The 24,248-nt window shown below is 51.8% G+C and overlaps 2 protein-coding genes and 1 pseudogene across 14 annotated transcripts in view; 1 reads left to right on the forward strand and 2 right to left on the reverse strand.

Annotated features, from left to right (window-relative positions):
* Positions 1-312: 312 nt before the first annotated feature.
* LOC308425233 (large ribosomal subunit protein eL27-like) lies at positions 313-757 on the reverse strand (annotated as a pseudogene). Its single transcript has one exon. The product of its transcript is annotated as a large ribosomal subunit protein eL27-like (transcript).
* Positions 758-3,416: 2,659 nt separating this feature from the next.
* Positions 3,417-7,644, forward strand: G6PC3 (glucose-6-phosphatase catalytic subunit 3). Of its 3 annotated transcripts, none has more exons than XM_080924102.1 (7): positions 3,417-3,458; positions 3,606-3,870; positions 5,596-5,702; positions 6,063-6,153; positions 6,339-6,457; positions 6,670-6,811; positions 7,017-7,644. In XM_080924102.1, the coding sequence occupies exons 2-7, from the start codon at positions 3,653-3,655 to the stop codon at positions 7,378-7,380; spliced, it is 1,041 nt and encodes a 346-aa protein (XP_080780228.1). In that variant the 5' UTR covers positions 3,417-3,458; positions 3,606-3,652; the 3' UTR covers positions 7,381-7,644. The 3 variants fall into 3 exon arrangements, with proteins under 3 accessions (XP_080780228.1, XP_080780229.1, XP_080780227.1); XM_080924103.1 differs by having other exon boundaries at positions 3,452-3,466; XM_080924101.1 differs by lacking the exon at positions 3,417-3,458 and having other exon boundaries at positions 3,543-3,870.
* Positions 7,645-9,244: 1,600 nt separating this feature from the next.
* Positions 9,245-24,248, reverse strand: part of HDAC5 (histone deacetylase 5) — a 34,154-nt gene continuing 19,150 nt past the window's right edge. For 7 of the 10 annotated variants that reach the window (XM_080923310.1, XM_080923315.1, XM_080923314.1 and 4 more), the window contains 24 exons: positions 20,213-20,472; positions 19,981-20,125; positions 19,782-19,896; positions 19,123-19,253; positions 18,825-18,971; positions 18,624-18,736; positions 18,162-18,293; positions 17,760-17,982; positions 16,101-16,312; positions 15,702-15,980; positions 14,877-15,048; positions 14,041-14,174; positions 13,611-13,731; positions 13,280-13,329; positions 13,011-13,118; positions 12,574-12,629; positions 12,363-12,450; positions 11,224-11,343; positions 10,873-10,970; positions 10,593-10,711; positions 10,073-10,206; positions 9,731-9,815; positions 9,450-9,615; positions 9,245-9,366 (listed from right to left, as the gene is read on the reverse strand). In XM_080923310.1, the coding sequence (XP_080779436.1) occupies positions 9,327-9,366; positions 9,450-9,615; positions 9,731-9,815; positions 10,073-10,206; positions 10,593-10,711; positions 10,873-10,970; positions 11,224-11,343; positions 12,363-12,450; positions 12,574-12,629; positions 13,011-13,118; positions 13,280-13,329; positions 13,611-13,731; positions 14,041-14,174; positions 14,877-15,048; positions 15,702-15,980; positions 16,101-16,312; positions 17,760-17,982; positions 18,162-18,293; positions 18,624-18,736; positions 18,825-18,971; positions 19,123-19,253; positions 19,782-19,896; positions 19,981-20,125; positions 20,213-20,472 (3,248 nt within the window). In that variant the 3' untranslated portion in view covers positions 9,245-9,326. Of the gene's footprint in view, positions 9,367-9,449; positions 9,616-9,730; positions 9,816-10,072; positions 10,207-10,592; positions 10,712-10,872; positions 10,971-11,223; positions 11,344-12,362; positions 12,451-12,573; positions 12,630-13,010; positions 13,119-13,279; positions 13,330-13,610; positions 13,732-14,040; positions 14,175-14,876; positions 15,049-15,701; positions 15,981-16,100; positions 16,313-17,759; positions 17,983-18,161; positions 18,294-18,623; positions 18,737-18,824; positions 18,972-19,122; positions 19,254-19,781; positions 19,897-19,980; positions 20,473-24,248 lie in introns of all 10 variants that reach the window. The other 3 variants (XM_080923308.1, XM_080923312.1, XM_080923311.1) reach the window with 1 other exon arrangement.

The raw sequence follows: 24,248 nt of genomic DNA on the forward strand, positions 1-24,248 counted from the left end.
AACAGGTTGACCTTTCTCTAGTTTAGAGAGTGGCAAAGGGCCAGCTCTGGCACTGAGTGAGCCTGAACAAAGTTCAAAAGTGTTTCCGTGTGCTCCAGCCAGCAAAAACTTCCTTGTGTTGGAGGCATTGGTGCAATCATTATAATAGGAGTAAGATTTCTCCATACTTTTGTCTTTTACAAAGGAATCCCGTGTCCTTCTGGACCCCTTGACAAGTCATATATATGTAATGGCACTTTGGAGAGTGCTGCGAATGAACCTGGAACCTTGCCCCACAGCTAACCTATGTATTCTCATCCCTGACTCCACTTTTTAAAAACATTTTAATAACAAAACCAAAAATATATCTAAAATCGAAGTTTCCGGAAAAAACCATTTGTTCTTCCCTGTCTTGTATCATTCCTCCAACTTGACCTTGGGCTCTCCTGGCCTTGCCTTACAACGATGGGTCTTTGAACACATCCTTGTTTATAACAGTTTTGTCCTAGGGGATATCCACAGAGTATTGAGTGGGCATGAGGTGGTTGTAGTTATAAACTTTCACAAAGAACTTGATCTTGGATCGCTTGCCCATTTTCTTCTTGCCCATGGCAGCTGTCACTTTTCGGGGATAGCGGTCAATTCCAGCCACCAGGGCATGGCTGTAAGGGCGGTCTGAGGTGTCATCAACAATGTTCTTCACAGTGACGGCTTTGCATCCAGAGTAGTGTCTAGGCAGGAGCAGCACCACTTTCCTGGGTTTCGTGAACTTGCTCATTTCAACAGCAAGCAGCCGGCACCCAGTGGAAAGGAAAGGACTCCTAACTCCACTTTTTATATGCCATTGTAGTTAGTCTCCCCTGTTCCTGTCTGAAACTCTAAAAATAGGAATGTCTACATAGAATTTTTCTTCTATGCATAAAAAGAGAAGACAGAGTTTCTGTTAGGCCCAGTAAAAACACCTTCTAGTTAAAATGAACGAGTTTGTTGCTTTGTTTTGTTTTGGGTTTTGGAAATAGAGTTTCTTTGTGTAGCCTCAGCTGTCCTGGTACTCACTCTGTAGATCAGGCTGGCCTTGAACTTGCAGAGATCCACCTGCCTTGGCTTCCCAAGGACTGGTATCAAAGTTCTGCGCCACCACAACCTAGCTCAAATACAATGCTCTTAATATATCATAATAAAAGTTTTGTGAGTATGGTCTCTTTCTCAAAGTGTCTTTCAGAACCTTTCACTTAAAGGAAGCTTTTCTATGACATCTCTGATTTGCCACATCACTCATTGGGTCCTAATTATATAAAATAAGAATTACTTGACCATTACTACAATACTGAAGGAGCTTATCTCATTCTCGAATGTCTAGCAGGGGCTGGAGAGATGGCTCAGTGGTTAAGAGCACTGACTACATTTCTAGTTGCCTTGAGTTCAATTCCCAAAAACCACATGGTGGCTCACAACCATCTGTAATGGGATCTGACGCCCTCTTCTGGTGCATCTGAAGACAGCTACATTGTGCTCATATAAATAATAAATAAATCTTTAATCAGCAGACAGCATTGTCACACACCTTTAATCCCAGCACTTGGAGGCAGAGGCAGGGAGATCTCTGTGAACTCCAGGTTAGTCTGGTCAACAAAGTGAGTTTCAGGACAGCCAGGACTGTTATCAGAGAGTCTAAAAAACCTAACTAGCTAAATAAATAAAAGTCTAATTGACTAATGGATAAAAGAAAATTCAGCATGGATTTTAGACAAAGGTATGATCCTCTGTCCAGATTTCATGACACTCCTCAGAACTACACACATTTAAACCTTTTTAAAAAGTTTATGAAGTTTATTTATTTAATTTTTATTAGTATCTTGCATGCATAGATGTATATGGGCCACATGTGTGCTTGGTGCCTGCGGAGGTGAAAGATGGTATCAAACAATTACAAATCAGGATGCTGATATAGATTGGTAAAGTTGTGAAGGTAGAAACTGGAGCCAGGGCAGATCTCAGAGGCCTTGAGAAGTAGGAATTGTGGCAGGGTGTGGTGTTACATACCTTTAATTCCAGCATGGGGGAAGGACAGGCTGACAGACCAGAACAGACAGGGCTCTGTTATACAGAGAAACCCTGTGAGACAAACTAAACTAAAAAACAACGACATATAAGTGGGTAGTGGTTGCCCATACCTATAATTTCGGCACTCCTAAGGAATTGGGAGTTCAAGGCCAGCCTGGGCCAGATCTACCTCAAAAATAAACTCAAGCCTAATCCCAGAAGTGGGAGAAAGGCAGGTAGATCTCTGTGAACTTAAGGCTAGCCTGGTCTACCTAGTGAGTTTCAGGACAGCTAGGAACATGTCTCAACAAACAAACAAAAGACGTCTGTATAAAATTTTGGTTTCTTGAAGCAATTGAAAAACATGTTCTTAATTTTATTTTCACATTCATCCACTCTTCAGACTTCAAGAACAAAGTTGCTTGAGGCACTAAGAAATCCAAGGGTGTGGTCTCATGCCCTTAGTCTCAGCACTTGGTAGACAGAGGCAGGCTGGTCGCTGGGTATGAAAGTTGAAGGTTAGCCAGGTCTATAGAGTTTCAAGGCTTCCAGAGCTACACATAGAAACCCTGTCTTAAACAAAACAAGACAAAACAAAACAAAATCAACCAACCAAACAAAAAGCTGGACATGATAGTGCATACTTTTAGCCTTAAATTCCAGCACTTATGAGGCAAAGGCAGGTGGATCTCTTGAATTTGAGAGCAAATTCTGTGTTGAAACACTTCTCCCCATCCCCACCCCACCACGTGCAAGCAAAAAAAAAAAAAAAAAAAAAAAAAAAAAAAAAAAAAAAAAAAAATCGAAGAGCTGAATCAACTGGCTCCTTCCTTTAAGCAGATCTCCCCTAGGATTGTGTGACTACAAATTATTTTAAACTGTAAGCGTGTGTCCTTCCTCTTTTCATGGAAATACTATCTCTTGATTTATCTACCCAGAGAGGGTTTTGAAAGGCTGGAGGGTAGTAGGGGTGAGACCAAGCCTCGCACATAACACACACTTGTTAAACACTGGGTTCTTGAAGGAAGACATGGATGAGAGAATCTTGAGCAAGAGACAGGTAGATGTCGACCAAGAGTGTGTACAACTCGAGGTTGGCTTTAACTCTCTTCTCTCCAAACGGTCTAGATTTGCGAGAAATGGGTAGTGATGTTGGAAAACAGGAGATCAGATCCAGAAAATACCCTGGCCCTGGAGAGTAGACATCGTCTTCGCAGCATCAGAACAAGGAACTGGACCTACAGTTGGTCCCTAGGTTCCCTAACCCGCAACAGCAGCGGGTGTCTGCACTACGCCGCCGGCAGCCCACGTGCTAGCAACAGCGACCACGTGGGGCCCTGAGGAAACGCCTTCGCAAAGGTTTGTCCCCTCCGCTGTCCAGTAGCGAGGAAGGCCGAGAAAGAATACCGGAGCAAACAGTACAAGCTACGGCTCCAGTTCGCGCGTGTCAGGGACTGCGGGGGCGGGGCGGGACGGGGCGGGGCGGGGTTGGGACTTGGTTTAGACCCCTGGCGGGGAGGGTGGGGCCGGGGGCTAGAAAGGGCTCTAGAGGGCAAGCAGGTAGCCGCTTCATTTCTGCTAAGGTTCCTCAACTACAACGGGCTCCAGCCTGGAGGACTCCTGACTCGCCATGGAGTCCACGCTGAGCGCGGGCATCGTGATGGCTGAAGCACTACAGAACCGGCTTCCCGGGCTAGAGAATATGTGGCTCTGGGTCACCTTTCTGGGAGATCCCAAGAACCTCTTTCAGTTCTCCTTCCCCGCGGCCTACTACGCCTCCCGCCGCCTGGGCATCTCCGTTTTCTGGATCACCTTCATTGCTGAGTGGCTCAACCTCGTCTTCAAGTGGTGAGACAGACCGAGAAGCCTTCGGGCACCCTGGTCCCCTAACCCTTTGGGGCCCTGATCTCCCCCAAGTAGGTACTTCAAAGGCAACGCTACCTACTCTTATCCCTTTGGGCCCTAATTTTCACCTTGAGTTTCTTTATATCTTGGCCACAGAGAGTCTCTTTATATCTTGGCCAGAGACCTCACACTTCACCCATCCTCAACTGTTCCAACTTCTGAAGGGGCGTGTTCCAACTTCTGAAGGGGCGTGTTCAACTGCAAATACAGTCTCCGCCTCAGACCTACGGATTTCATAACTTAGTTTAGTTGTAGTTGGATATCTGCATTTTAGCAATTATTGCGGAAATTTAGGTAGCCAAAAAATCTTCTTTCGTAACTGAACATTTTATTCATCTATCCATTTGTTTTACATTAAGCTAGGCACCAGTTTAATGATGTGGTTCCTGGTTGGGGCTCAAAAGCATAGCCAATGCTTGAAGACTTACTAGAAATACAGAATCTCAGGCTCCAGGCCAGATCTGCATTTTTAACAAGGCCCCCTGGTTATAATGTGCCCAGTGAAGTTTAAAAGGCACCAAATGTTAGTCACTAAAGGGAAACCTTACCCTGTCTAAAAGGAACATTTCCCTTCTTTTCCCAGTAGTTAGTATAGCTTTCTCATTCTAAGAAGTCAGGGGTCCCCTATTGCTGGGCTTCTGCAGCCCTTGGAGTTCATCTGTGCCACAGTGTTTGTTTGCTTATTTGCTTTTCTGTCTTCAGAGTACGGAAGGGAGTTACTCCACACTGCTGTGGTCCAGGCCCCAGCCTTGTAGTAGAATAGGCTAGAATGACGGGCTGAAAAGCAGACTTGAAGTCCCGCTCCCTCCCGCCCTTCTCCACAGGGGCTTGTAAACCTGAAGGCAGTTGTCTAATCATTTCCTCCAGGCCTAACGGCTCCTGCCCTATGCTTTGTGCTGCCTCCTCCCTCAGAGTCTGGATAAGCCCAGTGCTTAATATCCAAGTAACAAAGCCTCTGATTGTTCTCCTCCTTCATGGAGAGAAAGTCTCACCATCCAACCCAGAATGGTGGTCCTCCTGTCTTCCCAATCCTGGGATGACAGGTGTACACTAGCATACCTGACCCCATATTCATTTTATAGCTTTGTGGTCAATACTTGGCTTCCTACTCTCCCATCTTGTCTCTATCTGGCCACAGAAGCCTTTTCTATGTGAGTTTTTCCAGAGACTAGACAAGAACCTGCTAGGCCAGGGGAGTCGGATTTTTTTTTCCCTTATTCTTTTTCAGGCTCCTCTGTACCTGCCCTTCTCCCAGTTTCTCACTCAAAACTCACTCACCCTGTATGATTCAGGACTGGCTAATTCAGGCTGGAACCAGGAAACTGAGAGAAGGAACAGGGATAGACAGAGAAGTCAGGGAACCAGGGCCTGCGAAGAGCCAGCTGGGCAGTGTGGGGAATAAGAGTGGGACCCCTGTGTCAAAGCACTTGTCACCCCTACACAGTCTGTCTCTGTCTCTCTCTCCAACCTCTGGCCTGCACATCACTTTAAAAGGAAAAACGTGTACTTCTTTGTGTTCCAACGTTTAAAAAAAAATACATGGTAAATATCTAGAATCAGTGCCCTTCTGAGGGCACCAAGCAGGCCCCCCAGATTCCGTCCATCCCCTCTATGCCTCTTGCAAAGTGTGTGTGATATATATATAGTCTTGTATCTTGTCTCCCCCAGGTTTCTGTTTGGAGACAGGCCCTTCTGGTGGGTGCATGAATCCGGGTACTCCACCCAGACTCCAATCCAGATTCATCAGTTCCCTTCTTCTTGTGAGACTGGTCCAGGTGGGGAAAGTTCCAACATCCTCCCATCCCTGCTGTGGTTAAGGTCCGGGTAAACATCTCCATATACTCCAGCTAGCGTGGTCCAAATGGGCCCAGCCTCTCAGTTACTGGTCCAGCAAACAAACTCTGGGAAGATCAGGTTGGGTGACATGCCTTATGCCAGCTGTTCACCTCATAAAGCCAGAGACGTGGCAAGGCAGAAGCTCGATGGCCTTTGGAGAAAGGCATTGGGCAAGAGGGAATGATGGTACTGGGGAAAGCTGCCTTAACATCTCAGGGGGCAGATTTCCTGAAGGGTCACCATGGGCTCCTGGGTTTCCACTCTATTTTTTCACCATGAACTTCTGGATCTCTTGGCAGGCAGCCCCTCTGGTCACTGCATGATCACAGGCGCAGCTCTTTGGCCCGTAATGACAGCCATTTCTTCTCAGGTGGCCTCTCGGTCTCGCAGGTATAACCTTAGTATTACCCACTACTAGGAGCATTCTGGATTCCAAAATCTCTACAGCATGTTAGTTTGGGAGCTGGAGTTGTGGTGACCTGGGGGTGTTGGCTTAAACTCTTAAGGGTTTGGATGCTGAAGAAAGCTAAGCCATGTTGGACATCCCTTGAGCCATCTGTCTCTCTTCTTTCTAGCCCCTGGGTGAGGGTGATTCCTAGCCTGGCTTATTGCACCTTCCTATTGGCAGTCGGCCTATCTCGGGTCTTCCTCTTAGCACATTTCCCTCACCAAGTGCTGGCCGGCCTTATAAGTGGTGAGCAACTGGGGACAAAAGGGTGGCCCACAGGGTGTCTTTGGCAATGAGAGGACCAGTCTAGGAACTTCCCAGCATTCCAAGCTTCTGTAGAGCCAACCTCAAGGTCCCCACCTCTGTCTTAGTATGTTCTGCTGCTGAGATGAATTGTAGGTGAGGGGGCGGGTCATTTCCCCAAACATCCTGAAACTGTTTTTGCCCCATTCCCTTAGGTGTTGTCCTTGGCTGGCTAATGAGCCCCCGGGTGCCCATGGAGCGGGAACTTAGCTTTTATGGGTTGACTGCTCTGGCCCTCATGCTGGGTGCCAGCCTCTTGTATTGGACTCTGTTTACACTGGGCCTAGATCTTTCCTGGTAAGTAAGTCCTGCTTTAGAGTCTGGGCAGCTGTCCTGTCCAGGCTTTGTCCTGTCTCACCTGTATTTAGAGGGTAGATTTGTTTGACTATAAAAGGTTATGTTAACTGTTTCTAGACAGAGATACGGGGTCATAACACGTGGGAGCAGACCACCTTGTAAGATGGCCAGTGGCTCTCCTGGCAAAGACTCTTCTTCCCCACAGGTCCATCAACCTGGCTTCCAAGTGGTGTGAACGGCCCGAGTGGGTGCACATGGACAGTCGGCCCTTTGCCTCACTGAGCCGTGACTCGGGATCTGCCCTGGGTCTGGGCATTGCCCTCCACACTCCCTGTTATGCCCAGATACGGCGAGCACACCTAGGAAATGGCCAGAAAATAGCTTGCTTTGTGCTGGCCATGGGGCTGTTGTTCTTCCTGGAATGGCTAGGCCACCCACCTCAGATCAGCCTCTTCTACATCTTCAACTTCCTCAAATATACCCTCTGGCCATGCCTGGTCTTGGCCCTTGTGCCCTGGGTGGTGCATACATTGAGTGCCCAGGAAGCACCGCCCATTCGCTCCTCTTGATATGTTTTGCCTCCCTTGCCCCAAAGACAACACTCCTTGACCACCAGAAAACAACCCTTTTCCTGGGCTCCGGAGCAGGTCCTCTCACCTTGAACTTCAATTCTGTCTTGTGCTTTGCAGTCTTAGCCCCCTTTAAAGAAGGAACTCTGTTTCCAAAAGGTTGCCTTTCCCCAGGTCCCCACAAAGCAAAAGCAACAGGAGGTCTGGTGGGATGGGGAGCTCCTGGGTTCCTGATATTGACAAGCTGCTCAGGAAGGCCCCAATAAAGCCCTTAAAACTTCTGAATTCCTTTCTTGCCTGTGCTTACATCTCTACTGACCTAACCTCTATAAATACCAATGGAGCCTACCCAATTCCTGTCTCTACAAAGACAAAAGTAAAAGGGGGCTGGAAACTCAGTGGGGACCTCGATTCCTGCCCTCTCCCCCCCCCCCCCCGCCAAGGCCATAGCAGACATCTCTTGAGGTATGGTAGTAACAGTTCAGTGGAGCTCAGCTTTCCCCAGTAGGACAGAGATCTCCTGCCCTGGCCTCCAGCTTCTCAGACTGAATTCTATCCCAAGGCTGAAGAAAAGGCAGCGTTTTTGGCTAGGAAAGTAATGAGAACTTTTACTCCCATTTGGGAACCCACAGAACAGACATTATTCCCAGAAGGCACTGCCACAAACAAGTTTATTTACACAAGGACAAAACAGTGTGTTGGGATACAGAATACTTAACTAGACTTCATGTCCAGGGAGACAAAGCAGGAGAGTGGGAGGCCTGCAGCCGCTGGCTCAGTGCAAGGAGGAGCTACACAACACACAAACACACAGCAAACTAATAGTGGTGGGGCTCCCATCTCCCTCAGCCCTGCTCAGGCCTCATCCAGACAGCATGTAAACAGATAGCTGAGCCCTGGGGATGTGGTATAGGGGAGGAAGAATTGGCTCCCTAGGAGCCATTTCCCATCTTTGGTTTCCTATAGGCTTAGACCACATTCACTGGAAGTCTGTGGGCTCCAGCCTCTGGACACAGGGCTGCTGGAAAAGGTGGATAGCTCCTAACAACCTCCTGCTGAGAGCTAGCCCCCCCCCCCCCCCCAGGGGCCTGGGCTGGCTTTTAGACTGGGTTCTGGCCCTGTTCATTCTAGAATTACATCTACCCTGTCCAGTCTCTTTCACGATTCCCAGGTTTCAAAGTAAAAAGGCTCCAGGAAGGAATCGAATCTTGATCCTTCTGCTTGCAGCAGGCTGATGAATAGAGAAAATCTGGTCCAGTGAGTCTACCTTCTCCCCTCCTTAGGCTGGTCCAGAATAAAATGGAGAACCTGCCTGCATATGCAAATCCTCCTGGCCCCTCCTAACCCAGCTGCATACCACCCTGTACCCTCTGAGCTCCTGGGGCACCCAAGAATAAAAGACAAAACCCAGCCACAAAATCTAAGGCCCAAGTCTTCAGTGCTGAGGCTAGAGAAGAGAGGTGTCTGCAGAATGGTGAGGGGGACAGAGAAGAAGGGGAAGTATGGGGTGGACACCTACCTTCCCTCCACTCTGCATCTTAAATAGTAGTAGCTCATCCTGAGGGCGGAGAGAGGCAGATTGCAAATTAAGGCATTCCCCAAATGGCAGCTGAGGCCCGGGCACCAGCTTACTGCTCCCAACTCAGGCAGCTCCAGAGTTGGAAGTACTACCTGGAGTACTGTCCATGGTGGAAAAGAAAATACAGGGAATTGGGTATGAGATATAACACGGGCAAAGTGGGTGCTGTACCCAACACCCCATAGAAGAAATGCATTTCTAAAGCTGATCCGTGGCCCATTTAGTGGAGGAGGGCTGAAGCCACTTGGAAACAACAAGGCTGAGAGACCCACGCAGCACACAGTGTTGAATGTGTGACTTTTTGTTTTTAATAGAAAAAATAAACAAAATCACAATGATGAAGCCCAGAGGGATGGGGGCCAGGGTGTCACAGGGCAGGCTCCTGCTCCATGGGCTCCTCTGCTGGCCTGTGGGGACAAACACAGAGAGAGCACTGAGTAGAGGACATTACCTTGGGCCAGGGCAGAGGGACGGGAGGTGTAATGCTTACCGGGGGCTGTGCTCTTGAGTGGCGACAGCCTGGGCCTGCTCAGCCCCCATGGAAAGCAGGGCCATGGCGCTCACAGTCTCGGCCTCCTCCTTCTCACCTGCCTGAGCCTCCCGCAGCGAGCAGCCCAGACCAGTGGCAAACCTCTGTACACAGCTCCAGTGTTTGCCTACACAAGAGGGACAGACAGGTTCAGGGAGGGCAGGCTGATCCAGATCCCACTCCCATATGCCCTGCCTCCTGGGAAGGTTGAAAGATGAGCCCCTCTGCCTGTCCCCACGCACTCTGGATCTCGATGACTTTCTCTAGTGTGGCAACTGCATTGACGCTGGGCTTTTGCTGCAAGACTGCTTCATCCAAGGGCTGCAGCTGGCAGAGAAAGAAGAGCAGGCTTAGAGTGAATGAGGAGTGATGCTTAGCTCTCACTATCCCCATTCAGCCCAACATTCCTGTGCTGGCAAACAGGCTTTGGGGAAGAAGCCCTAGTCAGAAAGCCTTCCCTGGCCTACTACTCAGACCTAGGCAAAGCTTGAAGAGCCCTTGAGGCCCTTTGATCCAGGGAAATGGATGTCCCTGCTTACCCATCAGTCCCCACCTGCTGTCCTATCTCTCTGTCTCCCACTCACCTCCACGCTGAGCAGAGCCGAGACACAGGCCTCAGAGGCATCACAGATGGCGGTCAAGTCATGGCCTCCCTCCAGGGCCAGCACCACCCGGCCCCCTGCCAGTGTCATGAGCTGCCTGGTCAAATGGCCAAAACCTTTGCACAGGAATAAAGAAAGAGGGATGACTAGTAAATTGTAACAAAGAGAAAGAAAGAAGAAACAAATGAGACAGACAACACAAAACAGGACTTTAGAGTTAAACCCAATCCACCTACAACCGCGAACTTAATGGAGGACAGGCTAACGCGGAATGTGTCTGGACCTTCTAAGACCACCTCGGGAAGGTCAAGGCCAGAGAGCTCCAGTGGAAGATACTTTGTTGCTATTCCACTTATGCCTGGAGCCCACACGCAGGGCTGGCAGAGAAGTGGGCAGAAGAACTAGCAAGATGGCTCCAAGTCTTGCTGCCTGTAGTGCCAACTTATTCCCTGTCCCATGTACCTCAGCGTTCCACACCCTCCCAGACCCCTAGCAGGCTCACATCTGGCGGTGACAGAATAGCCACCCAGTGGAGACAGATGTCCTTCAACAGCATCAAACCCAGCAGAGACTAGGACGACGTCAGGTGAGAACTCGTGGGCAATGGGCATCACCACTGTCCTGTAAAGGAATGGCCCAAGCTGATGCCAGCAGAAGCCAGGCTGAGCCTCGCCACACTCCGTTCTCCATTAAGGCCATACTCCTCCATCACCCCAACTGAGTGCCTGCTGCCCCTGCCAGCTCAGGGCCCCACCCCTCCTTTGGTCCTTCTCAGTCCCCACCTGAAGGCTGTCAGGTATTCCACATCTCCAATGGGGGGATCCACACCTCCTGTCCACGCCACATTTACGTTGTATCCCACACCTGGCCCTCCACCAACCTGATGATAAGGTAGGAGAGGTTGCTATCATTGCCTGTTGACCCCAAATAACTGCCCCAACCCTTGCCTCCAAGGTCTCACTCCCTTGACCTCTGCTTTGCCCAGTTGGCAGTCAGACCTTTGTGGTCCTCCCACTAGGAACCCTCAGATGCCACAGGGAACAGCACCATGAACAGATTTCTGTGTTTTCCTGCCAGGTCCTAGCCTCCTGTTACCTTCTGGAAGGACTCGAAAGGAGGCCTGGGAACTGTACCTCTTCAGGAGCTCCAGAGCCTGGAAAGAAGTTCCCATTGTCGTAGCGATGCAGAGAGATATAGAGCACAGAGGGGTCATTGTAAAACGCTTGCTGGGTGCCATTGCCATGGTGAATGTCCTGATGAGGAAAGGGGGAGGGTGCTTTGGGCAACAGTCTAAGCTCTAATCCAAAGCTTAGCATGCCAGCTGTTCCCCACCCACCCTACCATTAGCTCTGAAGACAAGCCCACCAGTGGCTCCGGGGCTGTGGCACTGAGTCCAGGCTCTACAGCCATGGGATGAATATGGTTTATCTCCCTGCAGAACCCATTCCACTGAAGTGCAAGGGAAACTCAGGCTGGTAAGAAATTTAACACAGGCAAATAAATTCTAAAGCAGGATCCAACACTTACACGAATTTGCTTTATTTTGAGACAGGATCTCACTAGATACTGCAGGCTAGCCTCGAACTCTCTATTCTCCTGCCTTGGCCTCCCGAGTGCTTGGATTGTAACTGTGCATTACATCTGAATACACCAGTTTCTAAACCAAAATTGAGTCTCAAAAATTTGACCCTCACTGATCAAATGTGACCCTTGTCACTGTGATCCTTGTGACCCCTAGGCCCCGCAAGCGGTGAGTGCACTTTTCCCACTGTGACTGCAGAGGTGGAGGAGCACTCACGGCCTCAGGAGCTGAGTGTGACATCCCAGCTAAGTAACCCAAACAGGGTGTGCACAAAGAGAACTTGATGACTACTTTGCACTGCTAGAGGTGGCTGTGAGCAGCAGTGTCAGGTCCTGGCACACAGTGGCCCTTATGGGAAGGGCAGGGAGGAAAATGGATTATGGCAGTACGGGTAGCATATCTGCCCCCACTGCTCACGGTAAGAAATCAATCTGGCTGTTGGAAGTGCTAGTGGGAACACAGGGTAAATAAGGCTAGAACCTGGGTCTCACAGGGAGGAGCCACCCTCCCGGGATAAAGGACCCTCATGATGATGAAGCAGGGTATAAAGTTATCAGTCTATGAGGCCAAGGACTGGATCCTAGTGCCACCCAGAAGTGCAGTGGGCTGCCCAGGGGTAGGGCACTTCTGAAGGCCTTTACTGCCATCGCTCTGCCCTTCCCTGCCCAGCATCTCAGCCCATTTGCTTACCCAGTCCACAATGAGGACCTTGCCCACGCTCAGCTTCTGCTGCAGGAGTTTAGCTGTGATGGCTACAGAGTTGAAGAAGCAGAATCCCCTGAGGGGTGTGGGGAGGAGAAGAGAGTCGGGAGTTCAGCTTGAGTGATAAGAGGTTTGCTTCAAGTAAAAGACAGGAAGGGCGAATGGCAGAGGGCGGGGGTCAGGTCAGAGTGGTACTCACATGGCTGTGGACTCCTCAGCATGATGTCCTGGGGGTCGGATGATAGCAAATCCATTCTGAAGTACAAGCAGAAGGGCAACAGTCAGTAAAGCCATGTGGCCAGGGACAGGGTGGTCAGACTCAGGAGAGAAGCACAAGCCAGACAGTGACGGGAAAAGAAATACACTTTTATGATGTCAGCTGTGCCCCCGCCACCACCAGCCCCAAGGCAAACAGCTGTCTCTCCCTGCAGATAAACACAGGAGTCTCAGGCATTAGTGCCTACTTGGTCCCTCCTGACCCTCACATTTTGGCTGACCCTGCAGCTTCTCCCCATCTTAGCACTCAAGATATCAAAGTTGCAAAGGTCAATGTCTCACTGAAGGGAAGTCCAAACATCTGCTCCTGAAAACATCTGGACCCAGCCAAGGAGTCTGGAGGCCACTGAACATCCTTACCTTGAGCTCTCCTGCAGCCACCTTGAAGGCCAGCTCCACCAGGCAGCCCACTGCCATTCGCACGGCACTAGAGGAGTGCATCTCATTCCACACAGTGTCACTGTCCACCTGCGGGGGCAGGAGATCGGGCTTCAGTGTGCCCTCTGCGGGGGGGAGGGGAGGAATGGGAGTGGGCACCAGAGAGCAGACCAGCAGCCACGGGGATGGGGAGAAAGGGGCAAAGCTGGGAAAGCCACTTGCCCACTCCCACTTCCACATATCCAACTCACCCCAATGCCCCCACAAGGCAGCATGGCGTACATCTTCTGGCTGATGGGGCCTGCAGAGACAGAAATGCACTAAAAGGTGTCTGGTTGCATGCAGTCCATGCCGGCTTAGAGCCTCTAGCTCCTGTTCTGGGGAGACGAGCTCCCTCTACCATCTTGGGAGATCACCTACCATCATCAGGCCCACCCTCATGCCTGACGCCCTCCAGCATGTTCAGTCAGTATGCTAATGGCACCCACTAGGACCGCACTGCCTATTCTGACTTGGTGGTTTTTAGGACAGCACTATCACACTCAACTGAGGGCACGTGTGGGACCATGTCCTGCAGCTTACCAAGCAGCTTCTTGCTGTCCAGCTTCTGCCGGTTAAGGGGACTGGTCCCATAGAGTAGGGTGTGGTACTCAGAGTGCACGGTTTGGATTTCATCCAGTGTGGCTTTACGACCCCGGATCCGCTGTCAGAGGTCAAGAGAGGCCACAGAATGTCAACAAGGCTTAACTCTCTTGACAACCACAGTCCAATGCTCACAGCTTCCAGGAGAAGGGATTTGGAGCAACTATGCCTTGGCCCTGAGAGATACCCCCAACCCCCCATGTCCTGTTCCAGGACTCTTCCCCAGGGTAGCTGGGGACCATGAGAGCAGATCACAAGGGATGGAACAAAGGAAGTTTCAGAACTGACTGGAGGGCTAGGGTGTGGAAGGGGTTTTGCTAGGAGGGGACCACTCTGATGGAAGTCTGCTGAAGGCAAGGGGCTCCCTCACCTCACACTTGCTGAGCAGACCAGTTTCCTGCAGCCGGGACCAGATGCTCTGGATGCGGCCGGCGTGCTCTGGGTGCACATGTGTGTTTCCACACATACACTGATGCTTCAGCATGAACGTGTCATAGACCACACCTGAGCCACAGATGCTTATGTCAGCCAGGATTGTTCTGAACCCTAACCCACACCCTTATCTATGGCTACCCTAGCTATCCACCAACACCCACCGAAGGACCCTCTTCCCTCTCCTCAAATTCCTCTCTTTAAATACAGCCTGGCTGCCACTGGTCTCAACCTCTGTCCTCTACATCCCTCTACTGTTCCTAGGGTACGTTCCTTCTTCCCCCAACACGCTGGCCTGCGTAGTTTTCCCCACTGGGGAGATAAAGTCATCCTCAGCAAGTCTGCACCCTGTTAGAACCTAGCACGTGGCAACCTCTTGGGCAAAAGCCTTCCGGAGCCTACTGAGACCTACTGTCAACCTTACGGGGGAAGGCAGACAGGAGGCTAGAAGAACAAAAACTAAAAGAGACAGTGGATTCCACCAAAGGCTCCAGGACTTGTGGAAAGATGGTGCAAAAGCAAATATCATAGGTGGGGAGTAGGGGGCACCGAGAAGGCAGTGCTGCCCAGGGAGTAGGAGCAGGCTGCCCACGCCCCTGCGGGCAAAGAAGCTGCTGCTGCTCCCATGAATAGCTGAGGTACACAGGGAGAGCTGAAGACCCCTTTTTTGGTTTTGGTAAGGATCTGGGAGAAGCACACCATCTGTGGGTGGGGGTGGCTGTGGCAACCGTTAGCCCAAGTAGGGAAGGATGGGACGACCAGTGTCAGGCTTGCCTGTGGTGAAGAGGTGCTTCACCACAGTGGGTTGGTCTGTGGGGCTCTTCATGCTCCCAGGAGCAGCAGGTGAGGACTGGGTGCGGCCCAGGGCCTGATGAGGCACAGTAGCCAGGCTGAGGGGTGCCTGGTACACCTGGAGGGGCTGTAACTGCTGGGCATCTGCGAACAACTGGAAAGGAGTAGGAAGAGGCCTGTGTAAGGCTCAGTCTGAATGGGGCTGAGTACAGGGCCCTTTCAGCCTCCAGAGGGCCCCCGAGTCTCCTCCTTCCACCACTTCCTCCCACCTGCTCCCTCCAGGGACAGGAGATGCTCCAGGCTTGCTATCTCCAGACAAAGATGGGGAAGATGGAGGATGTGATGAGTCACCCCAAATAGTAGCATTGAGGTAAGCGGCTGAGAGGGGCGGGGGTGGGTGGGGGCGGGATGAGTCAGGCCTGAGGGCTTGGGGCTGTGTCCGCAATGAATGGAGCGCACTAGGCTCAAGGCACACTGTAGTAACAGTGGGGGTGTGTGTGTGTACACATGCACGCAGAGACCAACGCACAACCAGCAACGCAGGCACAAACGCAGATACACAGAGACCATGTGCGTGCACACTCGCACAAGCACAGTCACACAGTTAAAAGACAAGGGCAGTCACAAAGGGAGACTGACAGACAGGCACAGCTCAGGGACCGCACAGGAGCCCCCTCCCACTCCCTCCTGGTCTCTCCGCCCCTCTTTTCTTTAGAAAGCTGTTCAAGGCCTGGCAACTACACCACTGGGAACCGACAATCAAGAGTGGAAATCAAAGGATGAGGAAAGACGGTAGGTGGGAGGTACCTTTTTGTAACCAGCATTGGACTCCTCTAAGTCCAGGCCCTCATCAGGACCACTCTCGCCATCTTCATCCTTGACCTGAATGCAGTCCTCCTCTTCCTCCTCCTCATCGTCCTCCTCTTCTAGGTCTTCCTGGGTGCTCTCACTCTCTGTAGAGCCTTCCCGGGGCATGGTCAGAGCCCCCTCCCCCAGCAAGGCCTCCTGCTGTTCCGTCAGCTCCTCCTCTGTCTCCTCAGGGTGGGTGGTGGGCTGCCTTGACAGTTCCCCAGTTTTGGTAAGGATCTGAGAGAAGAAAGCAGGTCGTCTGGGGATGAGGGTGGCAGTGGCAACCTTTAGCCCAAGTAGGTCTCCTACCCTTCTCTCCCTCTCCCGATCAGGAACCTGTCCCCTCTCGGGATGTACCTTGCCCAGCTGCATCTGCTGCTGCTTCTGCTTCTCTAGGAACTGCTGGTGCTGCTGCTGCATAACCAGCTGCTGCAGGGCCTGGGGACTCTGCGGCAGTGGGGAGGACTGAGTGCGGCTCAGAGGTCGGTGTCTCGGGAGCTTGCCCACTGTCCTCATACTGGTGGCCACACGTTCACCCGTCACCAATGGGGACTGCCCATGGAGTGGGACTATGGAGGCAAAGAAGGGGAGTAAGCACCATTGTGGGGGAGCACCCTGTCCCTAAGGCTGAGACCCATTCTCTCTCCTCCTTATGACCTTAACAGTGAGCTCAGAGCCACTGGCACCAGCAAGCCTTCCTAGCGTCACCTTTCTATTCCTTTGGTTTGCCAGAGTGCACAGGTAGTCCTGGGCTCACCACACAGAGGACAATGAGTAGTTCTTTCCAATTGCAAAAAGACATCCCTGCCAATTGACTTTGCAGATCCTACTAGGCTGAGAAGTTCTAGGCCAAGGAACCCCTAAGCATGTTGGCCTGGGGCTGACTGCCTAATGCTGTCCAGCTTCACTGCCACAGACCCTATGTGGCTGAGCCCTGGGTACATGACCTAAAATGACATGTGCTGCCAGTATGAAACATACATGGGGTTCCAAAGCTCAGCATGAAACAAAAACAGAAATGATAATAATATTCTAGATAGGAGTTAAAAATATATAGTATTAGATTAAGTCCACCCATTTCTTTAAGGAAAAAAAAAAATGTTGCTGGGCTCAGTGGCACCTATTGTTTAATCCCAGCAAAGTGAAGGTGGATCTCTGACTTAGAGGCTAGCCTGATCTATGCAGTGAGCTTGAGGCCTGCCAGGGCCATATGAGACTGACTCAAAATAAGAAAATAGTATGTGTATGGCATTTATGTGTGTACATATGTGTTCATGTATGTGGGTGCAGCAGAGCATGTGGAAGTCAGAGGACAGCCTAGGATGACAGTCCTTGCCTTCTACCTTGTTTAACCCAGTATTTCTTACTGTTTACAGCCATGTATACCAGCCCAGCTGGCCTGGGAGCTTCCAAGGGTTCTCTCTCTGCCTCGTCTTACTGTGGGAGTCGAGGAATATAAACTGTGCAGCTGTGTCTGGCTTTATGTGAACACTGGGGATCTGAACTTGAGACCCCACAACTGGTGGGGCAATCACCTGACCCAGTGAGCTGCTTTCTAAGCCCTCTATAAAAATTTTAAATGTGGCTACTAGAAAGTTTTAGGTCACATGTATGGTTTGCAGCTGGTGTCTAGTCTGCAGTCTGTAATCTCAACACCCTGGAGGCCGAGAGAACAGCCGTGAGTCTGAGGCCAGCCTGGGCTACACAGTGACACAGTGAGTCAAGACAAAGCAAAACCAAAACCCTAACTGAATAAACCAAATATGGTCTGCATTATTCCTTCTGGCCAGCTCTGCTCTGGGATATGAATGAACAGCAGGAAGTTCGGATGACTGCCTAGCACACCAAACATTGGTACCTGATGCTTTCAGAATGTGGAAGAAATCACTGAAATGGCTGATGGTTGTGGCAGGGCTGGAGAGTATCCCTGGCTCCTTTTCCCTAAGAGATAGGCCTGACTTGAGACCCCCATGAGAGCCAAACGCCCCTTCCCAGGCACACCCTTCACCCACTCACCCGCTATGAGCGTGCTCTGTTGCCGGGCCTGCTCCAGCAGCAAAACATGCTGCAGCAGGGAAGCGTGCCCATGGGGGCTCGTGTCACCCTCCAATGCCACTCCCAGCAGGCAGCCAGGGATGGAAGATGTGCTCATGAACTTGCCGGTCAGTGTGCCACCCTGCCGCAGGGACTGAAGGGCCTGCCTCTCAGCCTCCTGCTGTGACGACAGCTTCGGGGAGGCCTGGTGAAGTCGAAGGGTGATTACAGATAAGGCACGGACTTATACTGCCGGTCTTACCAACTCCAACCAGCATCCCTCAGGTACTCTCTGCCCTCCCACCAGATCAGGTCGCGCAGTCTCAGCTCCCTTAGGGCCTTAGGAAGGTCAACATCTAGCTAGGGTAGGTGCACTGTACTTACGGTGAGGTGTGAGTTGGTAACAGTGACAGTGGCCTGCAGCCCTAAGGAGATGTTAGGCAGAGAAGGAGACGTGTAGAGGCTGAACTGGTTTGGGGAACTGTCCAGAGGGAGGGCCCGGTGCTGGGGGAGCATCTAGAGGAGCAGTTGGAAGAGAAGAACATGAAAACAGGCAAAGGAGAGACAGCCAAGAAAGGCAACCTAGACCAAGGCCAAGGACTCTGGTCTCTCACTCCCTGGACCTGAGCTCCAAGTGGGGGGTGACAGAGATCAGAGCCCTTCAGGAGCCTGTGGAACAAATCTCTTTTCAAGGCAACACATCCAGGCAAGAACCCTCCAAATGTACACAGAGGCATCTTGGCTGAGCACTCAGCTAGACCAGAAAGAGCCAAAATCTGCCTTCCAAAAGACAGCAAGAGCTTCTGTGCCCCCTTCCCCACCCCCAGGCCTCAGTCAGTCCTGTACCTCAGTGGGGATGTTGGGGACTGAGCCAGTAAAGCCGTTCTCAGCGATGGTGCTGTGGGAACTGTTGGGAGAGCTGGGGCCAGAGCCGGGCGCACTGTTACACACGGACGACACTACAGGAGAAGCGGCTGTCACCTGGGCCTGCTTTGAGCCACCCCTCCTCCCAGACCTTCACCGGTAAGACAGGAGAGGAGATCTTACCCCCAGGCCCTGTGCCTGTGATCTCAACTGCTCTCTTCTTAAAAGTACTAATGACAGTGCCGTCCTTTCGACGCAGGAGGGGACTGCTTCTCCGCTCTGCCACCTTCTGTTTTAGCCTCGAACGTACTTTTAAGTTGGGTTCCGAGGCTGGAGAGAGAGTAGCTGGGCTCAAGATTGATATACACAGAAACCTGATGTCCAGCCCCCGCCCGGTCCAGGGCAACTCTAGCAGCGCTGCCCTCTACACATGCCCACCTCTACCCTGAAGCCACATTCCTGAGAGCCAGGACTCACGTACCCGTTTTACGGAGGGGAAAGTCATCACGGCTGTCATAGGGCCCAAGCAAAGGCAATTTGTAGGAGGGTGGCGTCCCAGGAGGGCCGCTCTGGGGAGGGGAACTCTGGTCCAAAGAAGCATGGTGGGCTCCCCTGGGGGTGGGGTGGAAGCAGATCTAGGTTACTACCAACCCCCTGACCACTTAGCCCCCGACCTGCCACCTGATAACTAGCTGTTTGGCTTGGGAGATATTTTTTATTTTGGGTTTTTTTTTTTTTTTTTGGAAACAGGTTCTCATGTAGCCCAGGCTGGCCTCAGACTTGCTATGTAACCCAGGCTAGCACTTGAACCCCTATCCATTCTGCCTCCATCCCCTGAGTTCCATAACTATAGATATATGCTACCACACCCAGCATAGCAAAGTAGAGCTATGGAAAGGCCGCATGGGGGGAGGGAGGATGACCTCTACCCCTACCCCTCATGGAGCTAAGGTTGTATACTACAGAGAGGGGAAGAAATGGGCCCTAAGAAGAGGAAGAAGAGAAATGGGATGGGGAGCTCCCTTTCTACAATAGACTGCAGAACTAGGATTTCAAAGCAGGGTTCCCCAAACTGCTCCTACAACCAGGCAGCCCCTGAGCAGGACCCTTCTGTCCATCCTTGTCCCCCAGAGCCATTACCAGCATTTGGGGTGCTGTGGGAGGGAATGGTTGAGGCCGCCTGGCGTGGGCTCCTTTGACTTGGACAACAGGAATTCCTGGAGCCTCAGTTTTACCTCGGTGCTGGCGATGGCACCTATGGGACAGGGCACAGCTGAGCTGGGTGCCTGGAGCCGGGGCTGCGGTGTGGTGGGGTTGAGGAGCTGCCCACTGGCCTTACTCTCTTTGCTCTTCTCCTTGTTGCGTAGAATGAGCAGCTGCTGCTCCAGCCGCTGTTTCTCTAGCTCCTCCTGCCGCTGCTGCTCCCGCTGCCGCTGCTGCTCCAGCTCCTGCTGCCTCTTGGCCGCCAGCATCTCCTGCTGCTGCTGCGGTGGGCAGGAGGGCAGAGGCGGCGGTGAGCCGGGCCCAGGCAGGGTTGTGCCTCCTGTGAGTCCTGAGCCCCCTTTGCTCACCTTGAGGTGCTTCTGCAGCTGGACTTCATGCTGTCGCGTCAGGTGGTCATGCTGCTTCTGAAACTCGGCAAACAGGAGCTGCTTCTGAAGCTGCTGCTGCTGCTTGAGCACCAGGAGCTCTTGCTGCAGTTGCTGCTCCCGTAGCGCAGGGTCCATGGGGCCTGCCAGAGCCCCCCGGAGCTCCACTGGGCTGGGGCTACCTCCACCTCCACCCCCCATGGAGCTGGGCATGGCTCCTGGCAGCACTGGCTTCACCTCCACTGTGGGCACAAAACGCACAAGGGTCAGTGGGTCCAGCCCCAGACTGCTGTAGGCCATGACAACCTGACCCCAGGACCATGAGACTACCAGACAGGCCCACTTACCCTGAATGACATCAGTCCCTCCACCCAGAGATTCTACATTCCACTTTCTTTAGACAAAGCTGAAGCCATGAACTTCAATAAGAAACTATGCAACGGGGCTGCAGGTAGGGCCAGCCCAGTCTTGGGTTCGAATTAAAAAAAAAAAACATCTATGCAAGAGTGTGAAGAGTGACCGCTGATGAGTGTCAGGACTCAACACCAGATACTGTCACTAACAGTTAATACTTGGCTTTTTATATGCACGACTCACTCATTAAACTGCACAGTAACACATCAGTTTGATTCTATTATTGTTACCCATTTCACAGATTAGGAAACTGAGGCAGAGAGAGTTTTAAGTAGCTTGACCAAACACAGCCAGATGACTGGAGAACCACAATATGAATCTAATACACTTTCACTTACTGTCCCCTCCCTTGTCCCCACCTAAGAGAGAAACAGAGATTGGATCTGTGGGAAGCTTCCAGACAGCTTGTCTTCTGTGGGTCTCGAAATCTCATCCCAGCCAGGGCAGACAAGGCAGGTTGGGAACAGGGAGCGGGACAGGCATGAGGGTCCGGATGGGAACAGGAGATTCAGGGAAAGGGGATGCCGGGCTGCACCAAGCTAGGGACAAGATGGGACTGGGAGTCAGCCTGGCTTCCTCTGGTGGATTATCTCCTTTCAATAGTTTTATTGTAATTACCCTGAAAATGCCGCTATATATAGAGTAAGCCAAACAGCAGCTGTGTTGGGGGGAGGGGGGTTGAGAATGGGCGTGCAGGGAGGAGGTGGGAGGAGGAGACAGGAAAGGAAAGGGAATCAGACAGGAAGAAGAGTGATGGGGGGAGGGGGACCTGGAGCTGTGGCAAGGACCTCAGTCTCCAACCAGGGGAGTACCCCCTGAAAAGAGAAACGTGGTAGAGGGTAGTTCTGAGGTCCACATGGACACTGGGCGGAGGAATGGGAAAGATTCCAAATGGCTTATGGGAAGGTTGGGTCTTGACCTGTTGATCACTAAGCGCTGTCCTCTGGCCACTGAATGTCATTCCACTCCACTGCCCAATAGTTGTCAGGGCAACCAGGCAAACACCATACCAGCAGAGAACCCCTAAGCCCAACCCACAACCCCACAAAGCCACCCGCAGCTAACAGGAAGGGGAAGGCAGGATTACCACTGCCTGGGAAGGAGGAAGCAGAAAGGCAGTACCAGCTCATCTTCTTTCTTCTCCATTTCTCCAAAGAAAATCCTACGTTCCCTAACTCTAGCCCGCGGAAGCTACACAGGGATAAAAAAGATGGTCCCCCCCAGCAAAGTGTCCCACTGCATCCCTGGCCAAGTGAGAAGTCTGACTCTAAGGACTCCTCCCACCCCCACTCCCCTACACCTGACCCTACACCAAGAGTGGGAAGGGGATGTAATGGTAGGGACAAAGAGAGACCCAGATGGCCCCCTCCCCTTAAATGAGTCCTCAGAGACCACAGCACTGAAGGGTATCACCAGGCCAGGGGCAAGCCATCCCACCTTTACGCCTAATATGCCTGGGTGACCCACTTGAGGTGTGTGTGAAAAGCCTGAGCAAGATGTCTCTCAGTACCCACTCCTCCCCCAGCATAAACTAAGCACATTCCTCTGTGGTTTCTCTGTCAGCCACACTGACGACTCTGTGGCCAGCAGGCCAGAGCCACATCTGCAGGAGTGGCCAGATGTGGCCAAAAGGGTGGAGTCAAACACACAGACATACACAATGCCCCCACCCCCACACAGTCTCTCACTTTCCCTCTATCCCATGCCTTGCCCCAGCACCCACAGGAAGGGTGCTCTACGCCAGAGTGAAAAGCAGGGTAGCAGTGACAGAGCTGATGGCCTGCCTCTACCCTCCCCCCAGCATTCAGCAAAGCCCTACGCTGTCTGGGGGGCTATCAGTTCCTAGCCGGAGCTGGCTTCGTCCTGAGCACTCCAGCAAAAAGTCAACTGGCTTCTACCTAGTGCTCTCTGCAGTGCTGGGGCTGCTGGAGCTAGATGCTAGTCCACGGTCCAGGAAAGGGTAAGAGTCTAAAAGATCCTGGATCCCAGCAGACAACTCTGCCCCAAATTGGGATGGTGATGGGCAAGGTTATCTTCTCTGGAAGGAGCCCTACAGAAAAACTGGGGGCTCATGTATGGAAGACCCTCCCACTGTTAGCACCGCTGTGATGCCTGACTGTGTGCTGCAGTGGGCACCACAGCCCCGTCGGCATGCAGGTGGCAGGGGAGCCAGAGGGCTCTGCCATACAACCTTGTTCCCAGACAGGCAGGAATCAGGAGGAGAACGCTAATTTGGGTCAGCATGCATTTTGCCAGGCTCTGCCAGGTAACAACCTGGCTCCTTTCAGGATGAAAGCCCGGGAAGAAAGGAAATGGGGTCCCCAAAATGCAGTCTGCCTGGCACAGAACCTAGAGCCTGACTGGCCTGGCATCCCCTTAAGGATCTGTGCTCTCTGCCAGCTTGGCAAGAACAGAGCAGGTGACAGCAGCTGCCATTCAAATGAAGCATTTGGAAGGGGAAGTGGGTGTGTCAGGACAGGAAGAGACTCTTGGCTGCCTCCTGGTGGACCTAGGAAGGTTGGAGGACCTTGGGAAAGAGGAAAGGGTGGGCAGAAGGGCATGTTCCATTCAGTAAGATGACTGAAGCAAAGAGCCCCTGAAAAGCCAAGGCCACATAGGACAGCAAGGCCCTGGGTCCTTATTTCACCTGTCCCCATCCCCACCCCAGGCCTCCTGCTGACCTGCATAGGACAGAGCCAATACCAGCAGCTTCCTGTGGAGAGAGTACCAAGGTTCTAGGGATAGGCACTGGCCACCTACCCTCAGGTCTCAGACCCTTGCTCCCTCCAGGACACAGCAGTCTTAGGAGCAAACTGATTCATGCTGCCTCTATGCAGAAGCCCCAGACCAAGCATCCAGGTGAGCAGTGCTGTGTGCCAGCCATCAGCGTGGCCTGCCCATACAAAGCTCTGGCTCAGAAGGAACAGATCTGCCTATCTCACGGGTATAACTGGGCACAGCTGACACCTTCCTAGCACTTCCTTCTCATCCAGTGGGCCTCTTTCTCCAGGAATCCCATCAGTCCAGCAGATTCTACAGCACAAGAGATGACCAGACCCCTTAGAAGGAAGGACTAATTGGGGAAACTATGCCCACTGCCAGTTTGGACTTAGCCTAAGAATGAAGGGGTAAACTGGAGATTGCACACTATAATCCTAGATACTCAGGAGGCTGACGCCAGAGGATTGTGAATTGAAAGCCAGAATGAGTAGCTCAGTGAGATCCTGCCTCAAAACCAAAATGATACTTTAATCCCAGCACTTGGGAGGCAGAAACAGGTAGATCTCTGCGAGTTCAAGGCCAGCCTGGTTTGTAGAGTAAATTCCAGGACAGCCAAGGCTACACAGAAATCTTGTCTTAAAACAACAACAACACATCATCATCATCATCATGTAAAAAACCCAGGCAGCCATGGTGGTTTATGCCAGCATTCAGAAAGTTGAGGCAAGAAGACTATAGTAGGTTCTAGGCCAGCCTGGGTACAGAGCAAAATCCTAGAGAGTACCAGTCTAGCCTGGGCTACAGAATAAAACCCTTTTAACAAACAACAAAATCATAAAGTTCAGTTAAAATAGCAGATCCCAGACAAGGAATGTAGTCTCTA

The sequence above is a fragment of the Micromys minutus genome (assembly GCF_963924665.1).
Source record: "Micromys minutus genome assembly, chromosome: 10".
Classification (NCBI taxonomy): Eukaryota; Metazoa; Chordata; class Mammalia; order Rodentia; family Muridae; genus Micromys; species Micromys minutus.

Coding starts and splice junctions, on each gene's coding strand:
- G6PC3 (XM_080924102.1), top strand. CDS start 3,653: ATGGAGTCCACGCTGAGCGCGGGCATCGTGATGGCTGAAGCACTACAG. Junction 3,871..5,595: donor CTCAACCTCGTCTTCAAGTG/GTGAGACAGACC, acceptor TGTCTCCCCCAG/GTTTCTGTTTGGAGACAGGC. Junction 6,154..6,338: donor GTGGCCTCTCGGTCTCGCAG/GTATAACCTTAG, acceptor TCTTCTTTCTAG/CCCCTGGGTGAGGGTGATTC.